The sequence below is a fragment of the Uloborus diversus genome, unplaced genomic scaffold, assembly GCF_026930045.1.
Source record: "Uloborus diversus isolate 005 unplaced genomic scaffold, Udiv.v.3.1 scaffold_14, whole genome shotgun sequence".
Classification (NCBI taxonomy): Eukaryota; Metazoa; Arthropoda; class Arachnida; order Araneae; family Uloboridae; genus Uloborus; species Uloborus diversus.
This window is the reverse complement of record NW_026558098.1, coordinates 3,359,686-3,378,811: the sequence shown is the minus strand read 5'-3', so window position 1 is coordinate 3,378,811 and position 19,126 is coordinate 3,359,686. Positions and strand designations below refer to the sequence as shown.

The 19,126-nt window shown below is 40.3% G+C and overlaps 1 protein-coding gene across 2 annotated transcripts in view; it reads right to left on the bottom strand.

Annotated features, from left to right (window-relative positions):
- The window catches only part of LOC129232794 (cation-independent mannose-6-phosphate receptor-like), a 93,319-nt gene that overhangs the window by 59,531 nt on the left and 14,662 nt on the right, over positions 1-19,126 (bottom strand). For both annotated transcript variants that reach the window (XM_054866895.1, XM_054866894.1), the window contains exons 2-5: positions 12,920-17,909; positions 7,894-8,040; positions 4,678-4,869; positions 2,214-2,427 (exon numbers count right to left, since the gene is read on the bottom strand). In XM_054866895.1, the coding sequence (XP_054722870.1) occupies positions 2,214-2,427; positions 4,678-4,869; positions 7,894-8,040; positions 12,920-17,909 (5,543 nt within the window). The remainder of the gene's footprint in view (positions 1-2,213; positions 2,428-4,677; positions 4,870-7,893; positions 8,041-12,919; positions 17,910-19,126) is intronic.

Here is a 19,126-nt window from a genome sequence, read left to right as displayed (position 1 = left end):
AAGAGGAGGTGCACAACTAGGCCCCACTAGGAGTCTAAGTACCAAATTTCAACTTTCTAGGACATACCGTTCTTGAGTTATGCGACATACATACACACACACATACGTACGTACATACAGACGTCACGAGAAAACTCGTTGTAATTTACTCGAGAATCGTCATTATGGATATTTCGCGTGTCTATACGTTCTCAGGCACTTATCCACGTGTTGTCGAGTGGAAAAGAAAACTCGATATTCATTTGAGTGTGAGTAAAATGGAAATTAAGGTCAATTTTCGAGTGAAATTTTTTTCGCGAATATGTTTCCTTTTTACTTCCTTTTACAAAAAAGGAAGTATTGTATTCGCGAAAAAAAATTTTCACTCAAAATCGGCCTTAATTTCTATTTTGCTCACCCCCGAATGAATGTTGAGTTTATTTTTTCAACCCGACCACACGTGGATATATATGCTTAGGAACGTACAGATACCCGAAATATCCATTTTGACGATCTCCGAATTAATTACAACGAGTTTTCTCGTGACGTCTGTATGTACGTACGTCTGTGTATGTATGTCGCATAACTCAAGACCGGTATGTCCTAGAAAGTTGAAATTTGGTACGAAGACTCCTAGTGGGGCCTAGTTGTGCACCTCCCTTTTTGGTTACATTCGGATGCTCCAAAGGGGGTCTTTTGAACCCCTTTTTGGAGGGAAATCATTGTTAATTTCGATGTAAACTCAAGTGGTGTTATAATTTGGCGGACACTTGGCGATATATCGCCAGTCTTTTGGTCGCCAAGTTTGTCGCCAACTTGGCAACAAATTTTGCCATTTTTTTTTTCTAATCTGGTTTCAATTTGGCCACTATTGGTGATATTTAGAGAGTAAACTATCAAATCACATTAAAACTGCCAATAATGAGAAAATTAAATTGGAGTAAAAGGAAGTCATGTGATGCACGCGTCAGCTCGTTTGTAAAAGTAAGTACAGTATACTCCCGATTGTCGGTGTGCGGATTATCCGGTCTGCGATTATCCGTGCATCATTTCGGAATCACACTTTTCTAAAGCTTCGATGATGTCGTCGATAATATCGATGACATCATGGAGGAAGTTAAAGAAATCGAAGGTTTCGAATCGGTCGACGCCGAAAATGTCGAAGAGTGGTTCAAAAGCGACGAACGTGAATCAGGACTTCAATGTCTAACTGACGAAAATGTCTAACTGACGAAAATGTCATTGAACCTGTTACTGAATCAAACGCAAGTGACGATACCGAAAACGAACATGAAGAGAATACAATTTCACATTCTACTGCTCCACAATCTGTGGAACATTTATTGGATTACATGAGTGAAAGAAGTTACGATTACGGAGAAATAATTGCAGTGAGAAAAATTCGTACGGACATACGCAACAATTTAAACAAACAAAGAAAACAAAAATGTATCACAGATTTTTTTAAACCAATAAATTTCGAAGAAAAGTTCTGGGTTTGTGTGAGTATAAATATATATATGAGGCCCCTAGTTTCAAAACCGGATACTTGCAAAAAATTCGATTTTCTTTTTTTTTTGTTAATCTTGTAGAGAATCATAAGGCCTATTTGCCTGCTCAATATAAGGTTCAAAAACCGCTTCTTTCCCCCTTGAAATGGGGCGGGAAGGTCTGCCTCAGTTTCAAAACCGGACTTTTTACAAGTTGAGCGTTTGTCCGCCCCTACAAGCATCCGGTTTTGAAACTAGGGGCCTCACATATATATATATATAATTTAGTTTTTTTCCAATTTCCCCTTAAATAGTTACCCTGCATATTCCTTAAATAATTTTTCGGATTATCCGTGCTACGCCGGCCGGTGATTAGCACGGATAATCGGGAGTATACTGTAAAAATGAGTGCTCGGGAGACGGTGATCAGCACGGATAATCGGGAGTATACTGTAAAAATGAGTGCTCGGGAGACGGTGATCAGCACGGATAATCGGGAGTATACTGTAAAAATGAGTGCTCGGGAGACGGTGATCAGCACGGATAATCGGGAGTATACTGTAAAAATGAGTGCTCGGGAGACGGTGATCAGCACGGATAATCGGGACTATACTGTAAAAATGAGTGCTCGGGAGACGGTGATCAGCACGGATAATCGGGAGTATACTGTAAAAATGAGTGCTCGGGAGAACGACTCGGTTAAAACCGGAAAGTTTCATTCGACAAAAAATTCGAAGGACTCACGTCCGGAGGGGCAGTCGTCTCCGTCGTAGAAGGTGAGTCGGAGTCTCCTCCCGTCGTAGGAGAACTTCTGCGATGACGCCACACCGTAGCCCAGGGAGGCGGCGCCCTCCCTGGCGCAGACGCCGGAAGTGGCGCAGTGGGGGACGCCGGAATCTTCCAGCGTAGAGCACACGTTCACCAGGAAGGAGGCGTTCCTCTTGTCCGCGTCCGGGACCTGGGAGAGAGAAGCTCGATCAAATTCCCGAAGATGAAGCAAGTTTTTGAATAATCAAAAGTAGAGACGTACCGAGTACTCGGTAACTACTCGGTACTCGGCCTACTCGGACAATTTGACTACTAGCCGGGTTTGATGGCCGGGACTATGTTCTATACAGTAGAAGACCGTTATAACACCGACCTATATAACGCAATTCTCTATAAACTGCACAACTTTTCAGAAGTAAACAAAAGGTTTTGAAGTTAAACTCCCTCTGTTTCGTCTTGCAAATATAAAAAGTGTTAAGAAAATTAAATTTTGAAACAGTTTTTCGTATTTCCATCTTAATTCAAAGCTTTTAAATTGCCAAATGAGTACTCATAGTAAACAGAAAATACCAGATGGCTCTTTAAAATGCAGCTGTTATGCAAACCATGAAGCAGCAGAAGTGCAGGATAATGCACTTTCTTTTGATTGTGGAACATATTTATTTGTGAATAACTAATTGCAATGTTGGTGCTTTAATACTCATTGCAGATAAAACTCATTCTCAAGTGCTATTATATAGGATATACTCTGAATATTAGTTTCAAAATTTATGAAGTGACCTGTATAACGCAAAAGCTCTGGTCCCAAGGTGTGCGTTATAACGGTCTTCTACTGTATAAAATGAAGTCCCCAAAAAGCGTCTGTGTGTTTGAACTCGCAAAGCTCGAGAACTGCCCGGCCGATTGTGCTGAAATTTTCACAGTTTGTTCTTTTCAGTCCTGAAAAGGTTTGCAGACCAGTTCGAATAAAATTCGATGAATGATTCTTTTTTATTCCAATTTAGGCCCAATTTTCACATAAATTGTCACATATGGGGTAAAAAATTACTTGCACATATTAATATTACATATCGTTAGAAAGGGTAGAATTTTCCGCGTTCTACGCAGTTTTTTTCAATGCTCTAACTTTATTACGATGGGAGTTATTAGCGTTTTTAGCTCGAATTTTTTTAAGCTTAGCTGAAATTTAGGCACTACTTTCTTCATTAAATAAATCAATAAAAAGTGAAGGAATTGTCCCACAGCTTTCTTTCTGACGCCATTGGACAAATCGACCTTTTTTACTCCAGATCTTAACTAGACCTATGGTCGAAAAAACCAGCTTTTATCTCAAAAGGAAATCTAGGTTTGTCAGCCACTTGAAGATTTCACTGTTCAGCCAAGCTTTTTTGCTGTAAGCAGTCTACAGCTAAAGTTCGTACTTCCTTGAAACAACATGGTTTCCCCCCATTTTCCCACACATGGAGAGGAATTTTCTCGCTGCAATCCATGTCGTTTGCGTTCAGGTTCAGATCTTTCGACTTTCAAAAGTGATTTCATGTAAAACTACGGGGATTTTCTTTTCCCTTTTATCTTCAAGACCTTAAAATTTTCTTCGTCTTATGCGGGATTTCTTCTAAATTTTCTTCGCGTTAAGGGGAGCCAGTGCCCTAAATACTTTCAAAAGTTTGATTTTTATATATTTTGAAACTCCATTTCAATACCTTTTTAATGATACAAATTTCTTGATCGTGCTCATATTAGAAGAAAGTTAAAAAGTGCTTCAAAAAAAGGTAAACATACGTTGATAAGGTATGATCTTCCCCTTTAAATTGCAATGTCTCGAAATGGTATTTTGGAAACTAAATGTTCCTTTTTCTCATAAACTAAATTGTGTTAGGCTTTGAAATTTTTATCACCTATTCCATATATCTAGTTGCATATACTGAAGTAAAATTTTTCTCATATTCCAAAAATATTTTTTTATAGAGCTGATTTCGTGTTGCAAAATGGCATTTTTTGAACAAAATACAGTGAGTTACGCATTAGAATTTTTTAAATAAAAACTAAGCTTCCTTTCTGTAAAATTTTACTTCAGTAGAGAGAAAAGAGTCGACTTAAGATACAGAAAAAATTTCATACTTGTATCTTTAATAGATTTTCAGAAAAAGGTACATGAACCTTTGCAAATTAACATTGATGGTATAGGGGGTACTGACTCCCCTTAAGAGATTGATTTAACACTAATTTGTAGCTTTATCTGACGAGGAATTTCATTTATTTCTCGCTAAGCGAAATTTCGCAATGAGCGAGTTTGCGTTTAACGGGCTTTGACTGTACAACTATTGTTTACTTCTGAAAAATTGTGGTGTTTAGAGAGAACAGCATTGCATAGATTGGTGATGTTCTACTGCACTGAAATAGGTTTTCAACTTTGAAATATTTCGGGGAGCATGCTCACCTCGTAGTAGGGATGAGAGCCCGACCTCTTCAAGGGCGAAAGGTCGAAATGGATGCCACGGCCACTGTCTGTGTAGTTGCAGGAGGTGAAAGAGGGAGGCACCTCTGGCTTTTCGGGACACACCAGGCTGGTCTTCCACTGGAAGATGAACAGGCATTCGTCGTAGTCATCGTCCAACAGGACAGGTTCTCCCTGGAATAAACATTTATAAGTCCAGCCAGCAAGGGCGGATACAGGGGGGGGGGGGCGATTGCCCCCTCCCCTTGAGCCAAGAGATAAATAACCGGGCACCTACCGAAATTAACCAAAAAAAAAAACTAAAAATTATTTGCAAAACAAAATATTCTTCAGAGGCAAAAGAACATTCTTGCCTTTATAGGAATAAGAATTATAACATATTTTTCTTCTTTGTTGGGACTGAATTTTGGCTTGAAAATATGATGAAACAGAAACCTCAAGATCTTCACCGAGAAAGAAAAAGTCTAACGGGCTAAAGTGCAAATCATAAAGGGGAAAGGGGGAAACATAACCTTTACAATCAGACATTCAGAGCCGCCGATTTTTTGATGACGCCAGTCATTCTGTCTGTACAGCGTCACTCTAGGAAACAGGGGGAAATGTTCAGTCATTGTCTCTCTTGAATACTGGTTACATCTAACTTCCAAAAGTTGACTATAAGTCCAAAAGAAAACAAATCAATTTACTAGGATTTTTCAAGAAAGAAGACGAAGATAAAACCCGTGAAACTGGTGAGCTACTAGATGTTGTTAGACAAGGTACGTTTATGTATTTTCTTTTCGTTTTTTCTTTTTCTGATTCGACAAGTTTTGGTCTGTATGTGAGTGTGCATGCATAGATATTTTTAACGCCTCATAAACACTTGCCAGGCAGCGCGATGGTGTGTAGGAAAAGTTTCTAGACACCAAAATGAATCATTTTAGGCGCCATTTTTAATCCCCCGAGCACTTTTTTAAGTGATCATTTTTTTTTTTTTTTTTGACTGAAAATGAACATAGAAGTACACTGCGGTGGGCAGGTAAATGCCAATCACTGCAAATTTTTCATTTTTCTTTTTTGCACATTTGCTGTCTGCTTTATGTTAGCTATGTTTCAAAAACTGTCTTATTTGGTTTCTTCCAAAAAAAATGTTTAATTCCAACATTTCTCTATCGTTAGCATTGAACCCAGGGGCCAATCCAGGATTTTTTTCTCGCTACCTATTTTTGTGAAAGTATTGCATCATTCTATTTTTGTGAAAGTTTTTTTTTAATCATTAGCAGTTTTTGTGAAATTTTAGAAAGAGGCATCCTCATTTTTGTAGAAGAGAAGTAGAATAACAGAAATTTTAGTTCCAAAAAGTGTAAATGTCAACTAGTATTATTTTTAACAGGTTTCGTTTTTTTTTTTGGGGGGGGGGGCTAAAAACCTAAGAAAAACAAAAAATACCATCGTAATTTCAGCTTAATGGGCTATGCACTGTGTACAATATAGGAAATTATAAGAAAAACGGTCTCCCAAAACAGATGTTGAAAGATTGCGATAATATTGCATAAATACACTTTGGCAAGAAACAGGTAAAAATTAGTTAAAATACTACAAAAAGGTTTCTATTTAAGCGATTGTTCATACAAACCTGCTTAGAATTTTATTTTATGAGTAAATTTTGTTTTAAACAGAGAAATAAATTTTATATTTTAAAATGCGAATTTTTGATGTTTTTATGAAGCTACTGATTTTATTACTTCATTTTTGTGAAAGTACCGATTTCAAAACAAGATTTTTGTAAAGGTACCGAAAAACGGTAGCAAAAATCAGCCTGTATTGGGCCCTGGAACCCAAAACTTGTTTCTTCAATTTTCTCGAAAACTCATTTCTACAGAAACAGCGTAATTTTTTTTTTGCAATTTTGAGATTGGGGAGAGGGAGTACTAGACAGTAGGGGGTAAAATATGGATTTATAAAAATTAATTAAAGAGCAAATGATTTGATTGCAAGTTTATTTAGAATTTATTTTGGTACTGTACAGAATGCCAAATTAGAAACCGGCGAAGTATGAAACACATTTCTCTTTCATTAAAATTATAGCAAAATATAATCCAAAAAGTTATTCAAGACAACCACACTGTGACAAGTAGAGACGTACCGAGTACTCGGTAACTACTCGGTACTCGGCCAATTTGCCGAGTACTCAGTACTCGGCCAATACCGAGTAGTTGCAAAAAACTGAATATTGTCCAAGGCAGTACTAAAATTTATTTTAAAAAAAAGAGCAAGCATTATATTCTGCAATCATTTACAATTAAAATTTATAAGTCAAATTTAAATTTTGAGAATAATGAAGCTTGTAATGCTTTAATGGAATAAATCTTTATTTTAAGGTCCCCAAAGTTAATAAAACTTATTTATTAAAAATTATGCAAAAAAGGTAAGTATAGAAAATATGGAATTTTTTTATTAAAAATGGATTTTTGCTACAAACAAAAATTAGTTATAAAAAACATAAAAATACCTTTGCTTAAAAAATTAAAGGAAATAAAACAACGCTAAAAGCACAGTGCAGTTACTCTGCAGACACGTGTTTTGGCGTTACAGGGAATTCCTTTTTCAATGCACAAAATGGAAGCTCGTAGATTTAAAGGCATCCGACAAAAGTCGGGTTTTTTTGTCGAATGTCTTTACATTCTTTAGCTCACATGTTATGCACTGAAAAAGACGTTCCTTGTAACGGGGGGGGGGGGGGCAGAAACACGTGTCTGCAGTATTCCTGAACATTTGTTGTATTAAAATTATTTGTGTTTGGCAGACTAAAACTAAAATTGATTGGTATAAATTTGTTTTAATTCCAACTTGATTAATCATTTATTTATTTTTAATTTTAAAAATAATTTTTTTGTAAAACTTTTGACTCAAACAAAATTGTTCATATAATGCGTAGTTAAATTTCAGCAGGAATTTAGTTTTAAAAACTATTATATGGACAAGGAGGTCTATACAACTATTCCAATAAGTTCAAAATTCACATGTGTGTCGGTGGTACTTCTTAAAACATAATTGGTACTCGTTAACTCGGCCGAGTAGTGAAAGGCCGAGTACTCGGTACTCGGCTACTCGGCCAAAGTGCTACTCGGTACGTCTCTAGCAAAAATCCAATACTTTCTTCTACATATTAGACACAGATTAAAGTAAAACAGGCAAAAATATAATTAAAAAACTCACCGCTCCCGCTAGGGGATCACAGAGGAATATGATCCGGGCACTGTTGGTGCGTGAGGGGTTCTTAGAACAGGCAGAGCCATTCGTATAGATCGTCGTGGCATGACCCATGAAGTCCACGAAAGGAGGGCGATCAATTTTACCAAGGCTCTGGAAAAAAGTAAGAAAAAAAAATCATTGCAACTCACAAATTAAGTCTCACTGCGACATACAATCTGAATGCAAAAGGTTTCAAACTTTGAAGATAACATAGCATTTAATTGAATGTATATACAGAAATGTTAGCAACAGCAAACTGTATTATTTTCATTTCTTAATTGATTTTTTTTCCCAGCAAAAATCTGATTTTTTTAAACATTTCAATTTTTTAAATCATCTTCAGTTTTTAAATCAGATTTCAGACATACAATCTGAATGCAAAAGATTTCAAACTTTGAAGATAACATAGCATTGAATTCATTTAATTGAATGTATATCATACAGAAATGTTAGCAACAGCAAACTGTGTTATTTTCATTTCTTAATTGAATTTTTTTTTTCCAGCAAAAATCGGATTTTTTTTAAACATTTCAATTTTTTAAATCATCTTCAGTTTTTAAATCAGATTACAAAAATTTTAAAGTCACATTATGTTTTTAAATCAGATTTCAGACATACAATCTGAATGCAAAAGATTTCAAACTTTGAAGATAACATAGCATTTAATTCATTTCATTGAATGTATATCATACAGAAATGTTAGCAACAGCAAACTGTGTTATTTTCATTTCTTAATTGATTTTTTTTTCCAGCAAAAATCAGATTTTTCTAAACATTTCAATTTTTTAAATCATCTTCAGTTTTTAAATCAGATTTCAGACATACAATCTGAATGCAAAAGATTTCAAACTTTGAAGATAACATAGCATTTAATTCATTTCATTGAATGCATATACAGAAATGTTAGTAACAGCAAACTGTATTATTTTCGTTTCTTAATTGATTTTTTTTCCAGCAAAAATCGGATTTTTTTAAACATTTCAATTTTTTAAATCATTTTTAGTTTTTAAATCAGATTTTTTAAATAAGTTTTTTTTTTTTTTTTTTTTTTTTTTTTTTTTTTTTTTGTAGAATCAGAGTTAGTAAATATCCATTTGAGAGTATACATCTGTAATTATAATGTGTTTTTTACTTTCATACAAACCAGCTATAATTCTACGAACCTGTAGATAATAATTTTTTAAGCATAGCAGAAATGGCACACCAATGAAAGATGATGAATGAAGTAAAATATATTTTAAAGCAGCTTGGCAGAAGCATGCTAATTGAACACCGTATGAATAACTTAATTTTTTAATTTAAAGATTTGAACATAAATGCTAGATCTGAACACTTTTCTATAACGAATTAGTTTATTAATTAGCCATAAAAATCATTTTAACCTACAGGCGAATATTATCAGTCGCCACTTGTTGGGTAACAATTTAAGACGTCACTGATCCCGAAAACATTTTGCAATCCTTTTGCATCCCTTGCACCAATCGATTTTGTTTTCACTTCAACTAGTCACTATTACAAAGTAAATAAATAAAATTCTTGATTATTGTTATCAAAAACTTAATTAAAAATCATAAAAGATGCACCTGAAACTATTTTCAGCTGTATTTTCAAAAGCTGAAACTCTGGAATCGCCGATTTTTATTGGCTTTTATCATTGTTATTTTCTGCGTTTTATTCAGCTTAATAACCAATAGTTAAAGAGTCATTGTAAATGGGAAAAATTAAAAACAGAAGAAATTAAATTAATTAAAACATTCAGAAAAAGTAAATTAAATTTTTTTTCGCCTCATGACAAAGTTAACGCTGCTCATCATATAGGCAAGAAGAAAGAGCTGAAGAATTTATTCCGATGTATAGAAAAACTTTAGTGAACTAACTTGAAAAGGGGTTATTCAACAAATTTTCTGCAGAAATTCCATAGATTTCTGTGATATTTCTGCAGAAAATCTACAAAAACTGCAGATTTTCGGCAAATATCTTCCAACTTGAGATAGAATTTTGCACAAATTCTGCAGATTTGTTTAAATTAGAAAAAAATCTAAAATTCTCAGAAATTCGACGGAAAGCTCGCAAGAAATGTTGAATTCGATAAGTCATCGGCAGGAACTATTGATTTACTTGGAACTTAAAGTGATCCGCAGAATTTGTGCTAAATTCTCTCTTGAGTTGGAAGATATTTGTACCCGGCAGTTTTTGTTTGTAGATTTTCTGCAGAAATTTTATACTTTAAATCTGAAAAGATTCGATTTTTCTTGCATTTTTGGTTACCCTTTTCTATTTTTCCCAATCAATCTTCGTCTACTACAATTTCTTCCATACGCGTATGTTTTGGAAACATGCCAACATTGAAACACGTTCATCGCCGAAAATTGCATCTCTTGTTTGAGATTTCAATCCTTTTGCATCCTGAAAATATTTCATTTATTTAGAAAGTTTTGAAGTGTGTTATTATATGCTACCCTAACTCGACTCATTTTATTTATTTATTTTAGCAATTTATTTATTCATTAACATCATTTTAATTGCTCCTTCATGCCATGCAAAATTAACCAAAAAAAAATGGTTTGACACCCAGGTTCGGATTTTTATAAAATTTTGTATCTTTGCTCTTTCTATGCATTTTAGAAAGCATATAAAATATTTTTGGAGAATCGTATTCGACTTAGGTTCCGCAGAAATAAGTAGCAAAAGTGAAGTTTTAAAAACTGAAAAGAAAAATAAAAACTTCCTTTGTGAAAAAATTTTGATTTATTGCTCCAATTTGTAGAAAAGGTTACGTCTGTATGCAATGCTTGAAGTACTTGCAGAACAATTTTAAGGCCTTGTAGATTCATGGACCTGGACGCATATAAACAACCTTTACTCTGCTAGAGACCATGTAAAAATTTAGAGACTGCTGATTGGCTACCGTGTGAAAACATCATCCGTCTTCTGTATAGCTTGTTTCGCACGCTGAAATATTGTTTCATTTCGAAACAAAACATGTCTTCTAGACATTACGAAAAGAAAGGGCGATAGTTTAAAACATTCAAAGGTGAATTTATAACTTCCGAGGAACGAAATTTGGTCATTACGATGGATGGGGAAAAAACATGGCTGACACATTTGCGTCGACAGGCCAATCAGGAGTACCAATACCATTATAAGGTCTCTAACTGAGTAAAGGTTGTTTATATGCGACCTGGACACAAAATCAGGGTAAATTTCTTATCACCTTTTTTTTTTTGGAAACTATTACTTTAAAAATGTGGATTTCCTTGTGAGAGAAGCACCAAATTTTACCAAGATCAGGGGATGACATTGGCTTAATTCAATTTTGGTTTCAGTTTGTCCTTTTTGGAGAAAAGGGAGCTAAATACTGAAGAAAGAACCAAAAATGGACATTCATCTTAACTTAGAAAGGTTAAAATTAGGCATGCACTGATTTATGGGCAGTCGCATCAGTCATCAGGGCCAATGCTGGTTATTTATAACAGGCGAATTGCGATCCATTAATTCGCTCAAAAATTACTCCTTAATTAAATTCGCTTTAACTATGCAAAAAGACTGTGTTACACCTAACCTTAGGATTCAAACTCCAGCTGTCCTACCCCCATTTTGACTCAAGATATGTTTTCATGGTAGGGATATGAACACCATTTTCTGTAAAAAAAAAAATGCAAATGGATGAGAGGTTCTGGGGAAATTTTAAATTGGAACTAAAATTTTAAAGGAAAAAAAAAACAGATTTTGAAAAATGGCCTTTTAAGAACTAGAAACTAAAAAGGGCCATTTAGAAAAAAAATAATAATTCAGCTAGGATCCCTGTAAATTAACATTGAACCAGGGTTTGCCGATATATATCCAATATTTATTTTAAAAATATCATGATATTTTCGATATTTCTTTTTTTTACAACAGAAATTTCAATATAAAAATTATAATCATAGTAATATTGTTCATTAATTATTAAAAATAACCAAAAAGTTATGTACTATACTTTTGTGATTTTTTCATCATTAGTGTAAAAAAGTAATATACTATTCCTCTTTATTTTATATACATAAAATTATGAGTATTGCAACAATTTTATTTCATACAAAAAATGCATTATTAAATATTAAATGTTGGTCAAAAAAAAAAAAAAAAAAAAAAAGGAAAATGTCTAATGACTGCACTGAAAGAAGCTTTTATTAGTTTTAAATCATATAACTGTGTAAAAGAAGCCAACATAAGAAAAACGAGAAAAACAGCTAATGCTAAATTAACTCCATTAAAATTGATTAAAATGTAAAATGAAATATTATAGGTATAAATAATGAAAGAGACCTAAGTTTTGAACCCACATATTATAATAATAATTTAAGAAAATAAAGGGCAATTTGAGGATGTATTTACTATTTTGAATTTGTACTGATTGACAATATCGAATAGATATCAAAATATTGGATATTTTCGAAAATATCATGATACAGTAAAACCTGTAAAGTTGACCACCCTTGTAAGTTGACCACCTGACTAAGTTGACCGCTATTTTCAGGCACATAATTAGATCTACATCATGTAATTCAACCTCTGTAAGTTGACCACCTGTTTAAGTTTACCACTAAAGTAGGGCACCGCAAGTGGTCAACTTACACAGGTTCCACCAGTAAAACCTGTGAAGTTGACCACCCTTGTAAGTTAACCACCTGTCTAAGTTGACCACTATTTTCAGGCACATGACTAGATCTGTATCATTTAATTCGACCTCTATAAGTTGACCACCTGTTTAAGTTGACCACTAAAGTAGTGCACTGCAAGTGGTCAACTTACACAGGCTTCACTGTATTTTCGAAACCAGCATTTAACATATATCATGTCACCACCCTTGACATGTTTCTACTCAATACTCAACCAGTAGCATCATTTTTGCATCATTGATCCTTCGTGTATTTTAGAAGACCAGATTAGAGGATCCGAGTAAGTTGGCTGAACGAATATAACGATGTAGAAAAAAAAGAAGACTCACCTCCACCGTGGGAGCAGCAGCCGCGTGATTGGTCACCCTGCAAATGGATGCGCCAGGGGGACAGGAGGCGTCAGGGAGTCTCGGCAAGGAGCTGCACAGGCTGACGTAGTAGGACGCCCCGTCGTTCAGCAGGGTGGAAGACGCCTCGTGGTACATCTCTGCCAGCTGGCCCAGGTCGTAGTAGCTGCTCCCGTTCTTCACGGCACAGTGCACCGCCGTCCGGCATGCCAGCTCCGTCTTCCAGCTGAAGAAGTAGGTGCAGTCCTGGGACTCGTACAGGAGCTTGGGCTCCCCCAGACCCGAGCCGCAGCGGAACTCGATCAGGGTGTTGCGCTGGAACCGTCCCTGGTGGCACGGGTCGCCGCCCGTATAGTTGAGCAGGAGGATGCCGTCGTCAAGGGTCAGATTGCCGTTGGGAGCGCCGCCGCTCCAGTGCCGCTTGCCGCCCGACAGCTCCTCCTGGCACATGGCCGATCCGAGGCCGCACGGGCTCGTGTCCTTCCCTCCGCCGCAGACGGAGACGTGGTACTCGTGGCTCCCCTTCCTGGTCTTGAAGGATCCGTGATCCCTCAGGGCGGTGAAGTTGAAGACGTGGCCGGTCGCCGGATCCTCCACGGTGCAGTCTCCCCTGCCACGGGGAGTCTTCGTCGGACAGGCGCGGGCCGTTGACCAATCGAAATAGTATGTGCAGCCATCTTTGCCCACGAACTCGGGCACCGAATCGAGGGCGGTCTCGTCGCAGGAGAACTCGATCACCGTCTGCATGAAACTCGCCGACCTCGAATCCCCGTCCTTGCACAGATCTCCGGTACTGTACGTCAGCTTGACCTTGCCGTCCTCTACGTACGGACCCCGGCTCACCCTGCCCAGATCCAGGGGCTGGTCCGGCAGGGAGGAGTCCAACAGGCAGGCGGCCGAAGCATAGGGACACAGGGAATCCGGCGAATGGACGATGCTTCTACACACGTTGATCACGAACATTTTATCGCTCGAGCCTCCATACTTTATGTAATAGTTAGTATTGGGGAGGGACAGGTGGCTCAGGTCGTAAGTCAGCCCGTTCTTGTCGGTCACCGAGCAGTCTATGACGTCGAACGTGGGACATGCGTGGACCGTCGGCCATTCGAACAGGTAGCTGCAATCCTGGCTCTCTTCGATGAATATCGGACCGTCCTTGGCTTCGTGAGCGTGATGACAGATGAAAGTGATGATCGTCGAACGGTTATGTTGACCGTGACAGTCACCTGACCCCGAGTCGTATTTCAACGTTATGATGCCCTTCCTGTACATCAGGACATCGCTGAGCCTTCCCAGACTCTTGGCGAAAGTGGGATCGCTCGGCTTTGTCAGGCAGATGCTGGAATTGGAGCATTGGGGAAACTTCTGGAAGCCGTTCAGACCGTCACAGACGTTGAACGTGTAGTTGTATTCTCCGACGGATATCTTGTAATTGTCATTTTTACTCTTCAAGGGACTCAAATCAAACATGTAACCGAACAAAGGATCCTTCACCATGCAGTTCTTACCACGACTACTCTGGATGGAACATGCGACAGGAGTGTCCATAGAAAACACATACTCACATTCGGCAGTCTCCCCGATGAATTTCAGCGGCTTTTCTTCATCGGAACAGAACAGGTTGATCGTGGTGCTACGTCTGAACTGCCCGTTGGGACAGTACGAGCCGTTGACGTAACGGACCACCACGGTTTCCTTATTAACCATCGGCCTGCTCATCTGAGAACCGAGATCGACCCCGTCCCTCTCCGGATGGGTCAGGTCCGTCTGACAGGCCATGGAAGAGCCTCCGGGACAGCGGTAGTCCTGCCTCCTGTTCAGTGGTCTACAAAAATTAATGTGATACCTCAAATGTGCATACTCAGGTTGCTGAATGTTGACCTCCCAGTTCGAATCTGCGTAACGGGCCAGGGGGCTCAGGTCGTATTCGTTCCCCATGTCGTCCACGATGTTGCAGTCGAACTCGGCGGGAATGCACGAGAGCGGCGTTTTCATCTCGAAGGTGTAGTGCCCATCTTCTTCGCGCAGGAACTTCGGACTGCCATCGGAGGTGTTGGAGCAGGGAAACTTGATGGCGACCCTGTTCGGGATGTCGCCGGATTTGTACGTCAGGGTCAAATCCTGCATGGTGGAATAGCTCAATGCGTAGGAATTGGACACCGCGAGTTCCTCGGTCTTGTCGCCGTCGACCTTACACACGCTGACGTTCTTCGACCCCGAGCATCCTTGAACTACACTGCCACAAATGTTGAGCTTGAATGTCCCGGAAGCAGACGACACCGTGTAGGGCTCCTTCTCTTGCCGCAAGCTCGTCAGGTCGAAGGTGTAACCGGACTCCGGGTCGGTCAGCCGGCAGTCGTCCACCGACCGCAGGGTCCCGGTCGGACAGGCGGCCTTGGTGGTCCACACGAAGGTGTAGATGCAGGTCCCCAGCTTGCTCAAGAACTTGAGACCGCTCTTAGTGTGATCCTCGTCCGGACACAGGAAGTGGATGATCGTGGAGTAGGTGACGTTCGCCCCGTACGCCTGGCAGGGGCTGCCGTTGACGTACGACAGAGACAGGTGACCGGGACTGGCCAGGACGGGAGGCCTGACGGCTTGACCGAGGTTCGGGACGACCACTTTATCTCCTTCCGGGGTCGGCTCCACCATACAAGCGGCGGCGTTGGAGTCGCAGCCTATCGACACGGCGAGGGAACGGCACACGTTCAAGTAAACCTGTCTCTCTTTGCCATCGTCGTTGATAACGGTAACCCAGTGTTGCTGTGAAAGGGATAAGCCGCCTAGATCATACAGCAGGTGCGTCGCCGGATCGTGCACCAGGCATTCCGTCACGACCGAATGAGCGCAGACCAGGCTGGTATACCAGTGGAAAATGCTTGCAAAATTAATTTCCTCTACAAATTGAGGATTCCCGTTTCCCGCTTCGTAACTGCAGATGAATATGATGATGCTCATGCGAGCCGTGTGATTCGCGTCGTAATACGGGTCTCCGTTCATGTAGGTCAGGTTCACGACGCCGTCCAAGTACGTGAGTTCCGAGGAGGGTTCCCCCAACTTCCAGGAAGTGTTGTTCGTCTTGTCGACCTGACAGACGCCAAAGTCTGTCCCGTTGCAGGGCGAGTTTTGGGCAGATTGACAGACGCCTAAATAAAACAAGCTGGAATCCGTGTCCACTCGATAGGATTTCGACCTCAGGGGCGTCAGGTCGTAGTTGATGCCCAAGTTGGCGTCGTACACTTTGCAATCCGAACCCTCTATAGTGCCCCGGGGACACGCTTCGGCGGTGTGCCACTCGAATTCGTACTTGCATTTGCGATCGTCGACCCTCACGAGGACCGGTTCGGAGTTGATGTGGCCGGGTCGACACACGAAATTGATCTCAGACTGCCAGAATTTTCCGTTCCCACACGAACTCCCTCCCGTGTACGTCAGCCTGACAGAATTGGATGATACGTCATACACAGGTGGTGAAGTGAAATTTCCCAGGTTGGTGAAATTGCCATTGCTGTGAGCCACGCATGCCGAAGATCCGGCTCCGCACAGATTGCTCAGGTTGGACACGAATCCACAGACGTTGATGTAGTAGAACTCCGATCCGTCTCCGTGAGGGCTATCCCTCCTGTCCACGGCCTCCCAGGATTCTCCGTCGGGCAGCAGCAGCTTCCGGAGGCTGACCTTCTTCTTACCGAACGTGACGGAGCACGGGGTGTCGAAGGGTTTTTTCAGGCAGGCGTGCTTGGTGCGCCACTCGAAAACGTGAGCACAGTGACTAGAAATGATATGATGCGGTTCGCCTTCTCCATCGTTGATGGCAGCGGGATCACAGACAAAATTTATCACAGAGGTCTCTTCCACACCGTCTTCGCAAGAACTGCCCTTGGGATATGCCAAAATGACTTCTCCGTCGGCATACAGCAAATCGGCCCCGTCGGTGGTGCCGACTATCTTCGAGGTGCCGTTTGTCATGCAGACGGCCGTCGATTTCCAGTGCTTGCCGGCACAAGCATAGTCCCCCAAGCCGCCGCAGACGCTCAACGAGAAAGTGGTATCGGTGCCGTTGCCGGCGATGTCGTGGACGACTTTCTTCTTCAACGGACTCAGGTCAATCTCGATGCCGTGGGCCTCCATCGAAAACTGGCACGTCTTGAAGTTCCCCTTCAGCAGGTTCTCCGGGCAGGCGTATTCCGTCTCCCACTCCACCTCGTACTGGCAGTTCGAGTCGGAGATGAGCCTGGGGGGCCGTCCCCTGCCCCTGGGGGGGCACTTGAACAGCACCCGCGTCTTCGGTCTCAGGAGGCACCCGGCGGGTGGACGAGCGGACTCTCCGGTCTCGTAGGTCAGCACCAGGCCTTCCGGATCGATGCGTACCCGGTCTTTCAACTCTCCGAAGGACAGACGCTCGCTTCCGGCCATCCTGCATGCCGCGGAGTTGGCCGGACATCCCACTTCGGTTCCGATCTCGGAGCAGACGTTGATGACGAGATCGTACCCGGCATTGGGTACGTCCACGGAATGGCCGCCCTCCTTCGAGATGAGTCTAGACAGATCTCGCTTGTCTCCCGCTCCGTCGATCACGTAACACGGCACCTGTCTGGCCGCCGGCTTCTTCGGACACGCCAGGTACGTCCTCCAGTAGAAATTCACCTGGCAGTCGCTCCTCAGGATCAATTCCGGTGCACCCAGGTGGGGGCCGCAGGCGAAGTTAATGACGGCGCGATGCACCCCGCCGTTGCCGCAGGTCTCTCTGGTGTGCAGGTAGATGGAGAAGCCGCCGTCTAGATTGTCGGCGAAGGCGGCGTCGTTCTCGGTCGCGACGGCATTTCCGTAGCTCACGGACTTTTTCCCGGTAACCTGGCAGACGGAACTGTTGGAGCAACCGTCGGTCAGGTTGACCGGATGGCACAGGCTGATGTGGTATCGGTAGTTCGTGCCGTTGATGGACGGCCCCGTTGCTTGCCAAGCTTCGGGCCTAAAGAGAAATAAAAAAGAAAACTTAGCAACACTGTAACCAAGTTCAGTAACAAGTAACAAAAAGGACCACATAAAGTCATGAATCAAACAATTCAACCACATGTTGATGTCGAAGGCAATGAATGAGCAGACCTTCTATTACACCAGAAACACTCAAAAGATATGAATACTAAAGGTACTAAATACTAATAAATCCAACAAAGTGAACCATGCAGATATCTCTACATAGTATAAAATGAAGTCTCCAAAAAGCGTCTGTGTGTTTGAACTCGCAAAACTCGAGAACTGCCCGGCCAATTTGTCTGAAATTTTCACAGTTTGTTCCTTTAAGTCCTGAGAAGGTTTGCAGACCAGTTCGAAAACAATTCGATGAAAAGTTCTTTTTTTATTCTAATTTAGACCCAATTTTCACATAAATTCCCGAATATGGGCTTCTTATATATCGCTTGCATATATTATCATTATATATCGTTAGAATGGGTAGAATTTTCCGCATTCTACGCAATTTGTTTCAATGCTCTAACTTTATTACGGCGGGAGTTATTTGTGTTCTTAGCTCGAATTTTTTTAGGCTTAGCTGAAATTTAGGTACTACTTCCTTCATTAAATAAATCAATAAAAAGTGATAGAATTGTCCCACAGCTTTCTTTTTGACGCCATTAGAAAAAGCGACCTTTTTTACTCCAGATCTAACTCGATCTATGGTCGAAAAAAAATGCCTTTATCTTGAAAGGAAAAAAAGTTACAAGCCTTTTTAAATCAAGTTTTAGAAATATCGATTCCATTCAAATTGTGAACCATTTTCTTTCGCATTTAATTCCTTAAACTTATTTTATATTGTGTTTCCATGGTTACGCATTTTAATTCCATCTTTCTGGATTTAATTTCTTAAAAGTATTTTAATATCTCTCGTCATTGTTTGGAAGGGAAATCATGATGTTTTTTTTATTTATTTTTTTACGCCTGATTGTTGAATATACGTCACCTGACACAATTTTTATTTTCAAGGTAGACCGGGCAAAGCCGGGCAACGCAGCTAGTATCAAATGAAACAAAAGGCAAAATCTAGGAAGGTACTCAAGATTTCTAGATGTTATGCTCAAAGAATCCCATAAGCTGCAGTAGTCAAGTTGAGGTTACGAATTGGACACAAGCCCAGAAGTGACATTAACCAAAAGAAATATAGGAAATTCTATAAAAAATTGCAGGAATTTT